Source organism: Propithecus coquereli, unplaced genomic scaffold (genome assembly GCF_000956105.1).
Source record: "Propithecus coquereli isolate 6110/MARCELLA unplaced genomic scaffold, Pcoq_1.0 Scaffold223, whole genome shotgun sequence".
Taxonomy (NCBI): Eukaryota; Metazoa; Chordata; class Mammalia; order Primates; family Indriidae; genus Propithecus; species Propithecus coquereli.
In genome coordinates, this window is record NW_012147523.1 from 2,562,192 (window position 1) to 2,572,194 (window position 10,003).

Genomic DNA, 10,003 nt, shown 5'->3' on the forward strand with positions numbered 1-10,003 from the left:
TCTTTTATATTTTTATTTTTAAAATGAACATATTTAAAATGCCAAAGAATAAATTTCAATGAAATATTCCTCCCAGATTGACTGGCACAATTAGAACATTGGTAAGCCATAGGGCTAAACTGATGGATGCTACACTCATGATTTAGTTCTAACTTCCCCCACTTGACTGGTGCCACTACCACACGACACTGGTTGGCGAGAGTTTATGGCAGAAATTAAAAGATCAAAAGCAAAAGCAAAGACAATTCTTTCAAGTAGCAATAAGACCTGGAAATAATGCCACTGAAGCAACTTATAAAGTAGCTTATATACTTGGGGGAAAAAAACGAAGCCATTCAGTGATGTAGAAATTGTGAAAGAATGCATTGTCGAAGTTGTAGGATGCTTAGACCCCGGTAACATTTCAAAGTACAAACAACTACCTTTTTCCAGAAGAACCGTAACTGATTAGCAGCATGAGTTAGCCTTCAACTTAACAGAACTTCATGTAATACTTCAAAAGGGAAATATATATCATTCAATCACTTTGGATGAATCAACCATTCAATCACTTTGGATGAATCAACTTATACTACTGACTCGGCACAGATATTATATACTTCATTCAGGTCATAACAGAAAATTTTCTTTGCTATAAAGAGATACTTTCTTTGGGCACTCGTATGAACAGAACACAGTGAATAGATATCTTCAACAATTCCGAAGATAGATGTCATGAAGTTGGACTGAATTTGGTAAATTTAGTAAGTGTGTATACAGATGGTGTACCTTCCATGATAGGAAAACATGAAAGGTTTATTGCACAGATAAAAAAAAAAGTATTAACAGATCCAGATGTTCTTCTTACTCTTCATTGTATCTTGCATCAGCAAAATCTCTATCCTACAGCTACTACTTTAAGTGACATTTTGCAATAAGTTATAAGTATTGTTAACTATACTGGTGCAAATGCAACATGGCGTGGTCAGTTTCATAACACGCTAAAGTTGAACCATGAGGTATTCAGTGTGGATTTGCCACATCATTCTAAAGTGAGTTGGCTATCGCAAGGACAGGTGTTAACCAAAATTTTATCTCTGTGAGAACAGATAGTTAAATTTTATGAAGAATAGGATCAGCAATGTGAATTACTGAAAGAAGATTTCTATAGGAATGCAACATTTCTGTGTGTTACACGTCAAATCAAAACCTGAATATTTCTTTGCAAGGTAAAACTAACTATATGAATGATATGTGGCAAAAAAAATCCAAGCATTTCAAACAGAGTTATCTTTTCTCAAAACACTTCTTCAGGCCAGGCGTGGCGGCTAATGCCTGTAATCCTAGCACTCTGGGAGGCCTACTTGAGCTCAGGAGTTCAAGACCAGCCTAAACAAGAGTAAGACCCCATCTCTACTAAAAATAGAAAAATTAGCTGGGCATCGTGGTGCATGGCTGTGGTCCCAGCAACTCGGGAAGCTGAGGCAGGAGGATCACTTGAGCCCAGGAGTTTGAGGTTGCAGTCAGCTATAACAATGCCATGCACTCTACTGGGGCAATTGAGCAGGACTCTGTCTCAAAAAAAAAAAAAAAAAAACCAAAAAGAACACAACATCACTTCTTCAAAAGGAAATTTCGGATGAGCATTTTCCCCAGTTAGCAAAGGTCACTGATTAGCAGGATGATATATGCGAATCATTTGAAGAATATGCAGCTGTTATAGACCAATTAATTGGAGACTACAGGGAAAGATCCACTGACTTTGAGAATCATGACATCACACTCAAATTAGCATTTCAGCCTCACCTAGTTGATATCATCAAGGCACCCAGAGAACTAACTACAGATGGAATTGACTGAGCTCTCAGGGGATGACATTTTAAAGTCATTGTTTGATGCTAAGAAAGATCCAACTGAAATATGGAAAAATGCAGTAGAAACCTTTAGCAACATGCCCAAGTAATGCTTTCTTGCTTTTCAACCACTTACTGTTGCAAATCTACATTCTCCTACCTAACCCAAGTCAAGACGTCCCTAAGGTCACAAATGACTGATACCCATATCTAGAGGATCAACTGAAATTGTGGACCTCCATGCATGCTGCAACCAAATATTCAAATGCTTTCCAACAAAAAACAGATACAACAAAGTCATTAATAGGTTAACCTTAAAATTAACAAATAGTTTCCATTTTTTTGAAATTATTGAGTACACAGTAGGCTTTTTACAAAATAATGCACATTTTACAGTATATCTAAGTTTCTTGAATGCAGCCTTAATTGATTATAGCTAAATTAATGCAGCCTTCCAACATGAAAAGGTTCCCCATCCCTGGTCCATGCTCATAAATCCTATATACTCTATGGCCTCACAACCAAAGCTCTTTATCGATAAGGAGCAAATATTGGCCTTACTGAATACTCTCGATGCTATCGAAATATTTAGGACAGATCTCTCTGATGCTTAAATTTTTGTGGTAAAGAAAAGAGGCCAAAAAAAGTAGGCAAATCAAACCCAAACAAGGGTACAGAAACATTTATCCACTGATACAAATATCACTTTCCTATCTTTCTAAATACTGCCTATATGGAACAAAAATTTTCCCTAAGAAGAGCTCTTACTTTTAATCACAGGCAAGTCAATTTAACTGGGGAAAGAAATCAGAAAAAATAAATGAAGGAAAAAAAAAAACCCTATCCTCACAGTTTTGAGGATCGAGAAGATATACTAAGGTTAAAGTAATGAGTTCAGTTCTAAAATACACTTGTTCTCTCTCACAAAATAAACTTTTTTAAAAAAAGTCTATGTTGACAAGTACATGAGATTTGATAAATACTTACATAACATATGTCTTGCTTGTAGATTTAACACCTCCAATGGGAATTCTTCTAACAATTACAGATGAATTCTTAGGAATTAGAGCATTATCATCAGTATATTCTGTAAATAAAAAGATAGTCGAATTTCTATTTGGGGATTTGGGTAAGCATCCAAGAATGAGAAAACTTCAACCAAATGTAAATTTTATGGGAAATGAACTTAAGGATAAAAGAGCATTAATAACTACACATTGCTTGCATCTAGATATTGTCAGAACAAATATCCAAAGCTACAAGGGGGCTTCTCTTCAAGAGACAATAAACAGTGAGAACAGGTTCTTAGCTCTAGCATCTCTACTTCTGTGGAACTCCAAAATCTCAGTAAGACTAAGTCATTCTCTAGTCTATTTAGCCAGAAATGCTGAACATGTTAACTATAAGAAAAAGCTGTTATTTTGAATGAAGATATTCTATTTCTCCTAGCCCCTAAACATGAGTTGAGAATTATTCCTGTCCTCATGAAGCGTATTACTGGGCAAAACAGACTAAAAATTAAATTATGACATGTTATAAATAGAGAAAAAAAGGTTTTCTAACAAAGAATGATGGTGGCATGCAACTTTGGATACAATGTTGATTCAAAGAAAGCCCCTGTGAGGAATTTACATTGCATAGTTAAAAGACTGAGAAGCCAGCCAAGAAAAAAGAAATGAAAAAGGAATATTCCAGGCAGAGGGAAAAGCATGTGAAGAAATTACACAAAAAGGCCTCATGAGCTAAAGAAAATGAATAACGTGAAACATGGCTAGAAAGGTACAGATTGGTTTATATTTTGTTTTTAAGTACAACAGGAAGTCATAGGATTTTAAATAAAGTGATGATGACTGATTTATATTAAAGAAAAAAGATTACTCTGGCATCTACAGGGAGAATGAACTGTGGGGGAACAAGAGAAGAAAAAGGGTGACTAATAAGGAAGCTGCTAAATAATCCAGGTAGAGATAATGACAGCTTGTGTTGGGATGCGTCAGAGAGAAATGGAGACAGAATGTTTTCAGGCAGAATCGACAAGGCTTCCTGATGGACTGAATATTGGGAAGATGAAGCAGAAAGAGGAATCAGGCCAGAGGAATTCCTGGATTCCTGTCTGTAGCCACTGGATAAACAATGATGTCACTTTCTGAGAAGACCAAGGGGAAGGATGAATGGATCCTATTTTTCTACTCCTTAGATTATTATTTATAATACTTCTGTAAGAATGAAATTAAGAAACTAGATCTAAACTATGGTAAAAAGATTTGCTAGCTAAGGAAAGCATTTGGAAAACTACCAGAAAGAAAAATAACTCACTACAAGATGCAAAAATATATCCATCTCCCTTAATCACACAACCAGACATTAGGGTTCACTGTTAACGTTATTAAGTTTACTTGCTTCACCTAAGTTACTCAGCAGAGTGGCTGACTACTTCTGTTCCTCCAATTATTTGAAGCTTATCATATACTTAGGCATTTTAGGGTTTTAATATGTATCAGCTTTATTATTTTTAGTCATAATACTATTAATATTCCCTGTTTTAAACTAAATTGTTCTGGCAAGAGTTCTTTCCAGTATATTTAAGTACTAAGCTATATTTCACAGGTATTCAATTAGAGTTAGAGTGATGCAATTTCCTAGATTTAGGCATCCAATGTAAGACTATAATCATTATCTTGGATAGTTCATGATAGCCCCAAATTCCAAACAAGCTCTGAGTCAGAAAAATCGGGAACAGGGGAGATGGGAGATTTTTAAAAAGTTAATTCTAGAAATAAGACTTAGTGTCAAACACCTGCCAGGAAGTTTCTGAATCTCTAACATCTCTCAAATGCACTGACAATAGCTTTTGAAGGCAGCTTATTAATTTTATCAAACTGAAAGTCAGGTGCCCCAATGTCCCTCAAACAGATGTTCTTTTTAGATATCTGAATTACAATGATTGCCTAAAAGTATTTTCACACTTAAAATACCTCCTTAACAAGCAGTCTGCTGGCTTCAAAAGACCTTTTTCTCCTCACCAGTGTAATTTTTGACCTCAAACATGAAAGGCATAGATGAAATCAAAAAAATAATCTAAAAAATGGAAAAAATCAGAAATATTATAATAAGGGTCTTTAAAAAATATTTCATACTCAGCTTCTAAATCTTTCACACCAAGTTCAAATAAAGGTTGTTTTTCAGGGGTCAGTGTGCAGAGAAGAATTTCACATATAACAAAGATCATTTGGGATTCATTTTGAAATATAGTCCAGAAATAAATAAGTAGAATTCTGAAGTCTAAAGTACACAGAATTTTGATCCAAGCATTTTAGTCTTATCAAGATTTAAGGACCCTAAACACGGACTGACTTCCAAAACTGTAAGGAGTGTTTTATAGAAACATGGTAGATTAGGTAATTTAAATATTCATTCAAAAACAAACTAATGCTCAGCATTCTCTCCTAGGCAATCTCCTACAAAGCTATATTTTACAACAAATAAAGTGGCATTCTTACTCAACTGTGTTAAGTAGCTACCTCCACACTACTACCAATGATATCCTTTTCTCCCCTAATAGGTAAAATATACTTTTCTCCCCCCACAGCTCCCTTTTCTTAACCAAACTAACATCAAAGCTTTCTCTAGCCAAGGGCAGTTCACGCAAATATGTAAAAGAAAATCTGCTGGGCAAAGCACTTCCCTTTCAAGGCTTGGATTATGTATCACGTATTTCCTGAACTACAAAAATAAAAAACAAAGTCACAAAACTCTTAAATTTGCGGACAAGATTTCTTCAACTATGACACACTCCATTCTAACAAACTGTATTCAACAGTTGGTGGGAAGGATGGATAAAAAAGCCTAGCCCCAAATGATTCAATTGTGTAATACTCCAGTAAAATATGAAACTTCCAAGTATAAAATTGCCTTAATATCCTTTAATTTCATTTATATCATCTTTCATTCATAAATACTCATTAATATATCAAGATGGCCTAAAATTCTTATAAATCCATCTGTTCTGTGAAATGTGACTATTATACTTGAGGGATGCTTTTAGTGGACTTAAAAAAGCCATTTCTCAACTGTTCATGATCACCAATAATTTTTCCTCTCCTTAAGCAGAGGAGTATTACACATGATTACAATTATCAAAAGGTATGAGACTTGTTTTTAAAAAGGAGGGGAAGAAGACAATATTTTCACATATTATGATGTGAGCAAAGTTCTTCCTTAACGAGTATTTTTGTGTCAAGATATGCCAGCACTGTCATTCCTTAACCTAATACAATCATACTTATGTCAGCATTGTAAATGGAAAATTGGTCTTCTACATGACAAGATTTACTCTACCTAACAAACTACAGGCGAGAGGTGGGGGACTTCTCATTTCAATTAAAAGAATCCATGTCACACCTTAAGCCAAATTTAGTGATCAAAAAATATCCTAGCTTAATTAGAACTTTATTTCTTCTCCTCCCATTGATAACTCTCAGAAGACTGATCTACTGAAAACTACACATCAGCATTACTGTTCTGAGAAAAAGAAACCAAAACAAGTTCAGAGTCAGAAAAGACTGCTTGTCACATTTCTCGCCTGTTAAATTCCCAATATTATAAAATACTTTTAAAAAGGAGAAAAAACCCTCAAGATTCAGCAGATCCCCCCCCATTAAATGGCTTATTTGTACTCTATGGTAGTAGTCTATTTTTCAGTATCCTAGTATCAATGGAGTCATGTAAAGTCTAGCAATTATGACTTTAAAAAAGAAAAATCAGTACTTTTGATCTTTACCAAATTGCTAAATTTTAAAAGTAATGTCATGAACTAAGTTCAACTACTTAATTACTACATTACTAATTCTGGAATTTACACAAGAGTGGTCACATCAGAACATTTTAAGTGCCAAAAACAATTCCAACACTAATTAAATCTCAAAAATTAAGTATGGATCCCTTCTCCACAACACAGGCAACTCCAAACAAATAAACGGGGGGGAGGGAGAAAGGGAGGATATAAAATTTGCCATTAAACTCCAAAACGTTGTTAGATTGGAAAATTAGAGAAGTATCTCTTCTGCTGCTTTAACACAAAATCCTTGTGCATGCTCCTCCCCGCCTCCTGATGAAAAACAAGCTAGAAAATGCCATAAGGCAAGCACCCAAAGAACCTGCACAGCAACCCCCCATGTCCCCTCTCATTTTTAAAAACATTGAGAAGAATAATCAGACTTCCACGCTTTTGGATTAGCCAGTTACAGATGACTCAAATATACCGAAACCAAATAAGACAGTTCAACTCCAAATCCGGCTGCTGCAACCCTTGGCTATCAATGAAAGTTGTATCAAAAGTATTAGAACGAACAGTCCCAGAAGAGACATGATGGCGGTTAGTCTTCTGCCAGGCACCTTACAACTAGTATCTATCTTCCATCAGCAAGTATCTGGAGTCCATGTGGCTCTTACCTTCTTTCGTCTGCGCGTTGGTGATCTGCAGGTCGCAGTCGGCAGCTTTCAGCTTCTCTCTCCCCATAATCTGCTTCTTTAAGTCGCAGAGGGAGATGTGGAGCCCATCAAAAGTGACGGTATCATAGTTGAGTTTAGAGGAAAATTTATAATGCACACAGGACATGGTGCCAAAGGATTCCTAAGGTTCAGCGAGGAGACGTGGACACTCTCAATATATGTATATTTATAAACTTAAGAGCAAAATATGTACACACATAAAACACTCAAAGACACCGAAGGACCCTAAGGCCTCAGATTAAATACCCCCCAACCACAAGCAGGGGTTCGTAAGAACAATAATCCAGAACCCCCCCGATACTCAGAATCACTTCATGTGGGAGTTAAGAGGACGAGGATGGGGAAGAGGGGAAATCGAGAATCCGCCAACGGGCACAATGTCACCCGGCTGGGTCCCCCTCGCTCATGCTAAGGGCCGGCAGGAGACGGGGGACAGGCGGTGCAGTCAATAGCGGTCAGTCCACACGTTAGAGTCCGAATGACCCCACGGGGTCAGGGGTCCATAGCGCGGCCGCACCTCCCGGATGGTCTCTCTTTCCGTGGATTGGGGTGACCCAGGCCCCGGGAGAAGGTTGAGGGGAGAGGGCCTAGGCCCGGAGTCCACGAGCGGCCTCTCGCCTCCTCCTGGCTTCCGGACGACCGGCGTCAGCTTCCCCAGGCCCAGGCCCCCACAACACACAAACCCCTTTCGCCTGCTCCCCGGAGGCCACGAGCGACCCCGCGGCCTAGGCCGAAAACGCGCGGTCGGCGGAGGAGAGGCCTTCCCGCAGGCCGCCCTCGGCTCCGGCTCCGCCTCCGCCTCCCCCCCGCCGCCGCCGCCGCCGCTGCCGCCGCCGCCTCAGACACAAAGCCGGTACTAGGCCTCACTAGGCCTCGAAGCACTTCCTCACCACCCCGGGCCCCGGCCAGCGGCCCGGTGGCTTTGGCGGACCCCGGGGACACCGCCGAGGATCCCTGACGCTTCCTCTCGCCGGATCCTCCGCGCTTCTCTCGCCTTTCGTTCCCGTCGGCTTTAGGCCCAGAACCGCGAGAATATGCCCGGAAACCGCCGGGCAGCGGGGAGGGCTTCGATGGCTCCCTTTTTGTTTTGCCCCCCTGCCGCTCTGGGGCCCTCACCAGGCGTCGGCGACACCTCCAAGCCAGGCACTATGGCGGACGCGGCCTGGCTTCTGGCGAGCGCCCCACTCCGGGGTCTCTTAAGCAGGGATTGCACGGGCGGCGCGCGCGGGGCGGAGCTGGCGTGCGTGGATAGGCGGATCAGGGGGCGGAGCCGCTGGCGTCACAAAGCGCACCGGCCAGCCCACGTGACCCTGTGCTTTGTGACTCCCGAGCGCGGAACCCGAACTAGCCTGGACAACGGAAGAAACCATCTGCCTCAAAAGGGAGGGGGAGGCTGGACTGGCTCACCGGGCGGTTCCGGAAGGAGCGCTGACACTGCAGGGGCTGCCATGCTGGTTTCCCGTGCAAAGTGAGTCCCAAGGGATGGCCGGCAAACTCCTTCTTCCCCTGTCAGCTTCCCCCAACCCCCAATTTAGGTAAACACTATGGTTACTATGTAGTAAACTATGGTTGCTACGCAAGCGCTCCCTAGCTTCCTCTTCCAACAAACTGGCTGCCTTAAACTCTTCATAAGTGGCAGTTTGGGAGCAGCCGGTGCGTAGAACGGATAACAGCCACCACCATACAGATTTATTGAGCTGTTACTGTGTGCTCGGCACAGGGCTGACCGCCTAATAACATTGCCAGGCTCTGCAGCAAGTTGTTTGGGTTGGATCCGTAGCTCTGGGGCTCTAGATTAATTCCTCTGTGCTTGTGTTTCCTTAGCTGTAAAATGCCGTTAAAAATAGTACTTGGTTTAGTGGGTTGTTATGGTTTAAATGAATGAATACAATTTACTAGTTTAAGACCGTCCTTGGCACTAGGTTCAATGCACCGAAATAAATGTGGCCCAATAAAAGTCAATTTAACAACAGAAACCCTAAGTGGTCAACATTACCATCACCTCCAATTTATAGACAGGGAACTGAAGCTAGCAATCATGCACTTTCTGGATCTGCAGAAAAGAATGCCTGCTCGGTGGCGAGATCCCAGCCCCATTCCTGATTACAAGTGTCAGGAACTGTGCCGTTTAAACCCCCTCCGTGGTGTGTTGCCTCTCTGAATCTTACAGGCCAGGCTCAGGGAAGTTAGGCAACTGAGAACAAGACCACACAGCCAGGAAATAGCAGAGTTTCCCAGAGACTTCCAGAATGCACACCCCAAATTCTTACTGAACTTGATTTAAATTAATCATCATATTGTCAGAAAAGCCTCCTTAAGGCCATTTTGTTTAAATAGGATGACGATATCACTTTATTCTTTGTTTTCTTCCTAGCCCGCATAGATAGCTGACATGGTACATGTTTACTTTGTAGTTGTCTATCTTCCGCACCACATCACCAGCTAGAATAGTTTATCTTTTTCTTTGTTTTTGCTGTATCCCTAGCTCTTAGAATAGTGCCTGCACAGAAGTAAGTGCTCAATAAATATGTATGGAATACCTACATTAATTTTTATGTGATCTACATAGATGCTGTGGCAGTAAGATTTTGGCAACAGTCCAGGGCAGCCCCAGAGATGCAAATACAGTTTAACTCAACCACGCACATCAGTGCTTTTCA

The 10,003-nt window shown here is 40.4% G+C and overlaps 1 protein-coding gene across 2 annotated transcripts in view; it reads right to left on the reverse strand.

Moving 5' to 3' along the window:
* RBBP6 (retinoblastoma binding protein 6) overlaps window positions 1-8,557 on the reverse strand; it is a 34,341-nt gene extending 25,784 nt beyond the window's left edge. Inside the window, exons 1-2 of one of the 2 annotated variants that reach the window (XM_012644998.1) lie at window positions 7,284-8,557; window positions 2,820-2,919 (exon numbers count right to left, since the gene is read on the reverse strand). In XM_012644998.1, the coding sequence (XP_012500452.1) occupies window positions 2,820-2,919; window positions 7,284-7,449 (266 nt within the window). In that variant the 5' untranslated portion in view covers window positions 7,450-8,557. The remainder of the gene's footprint in view (window positions 1-2,819; window positions 2,920-7,283) is intronic. The other variant, XM_012645000.1, reaches the window with a different exon arrangement.
* Window positions 8,558-10,003: the final 1,446 nt, after the last annotated feature.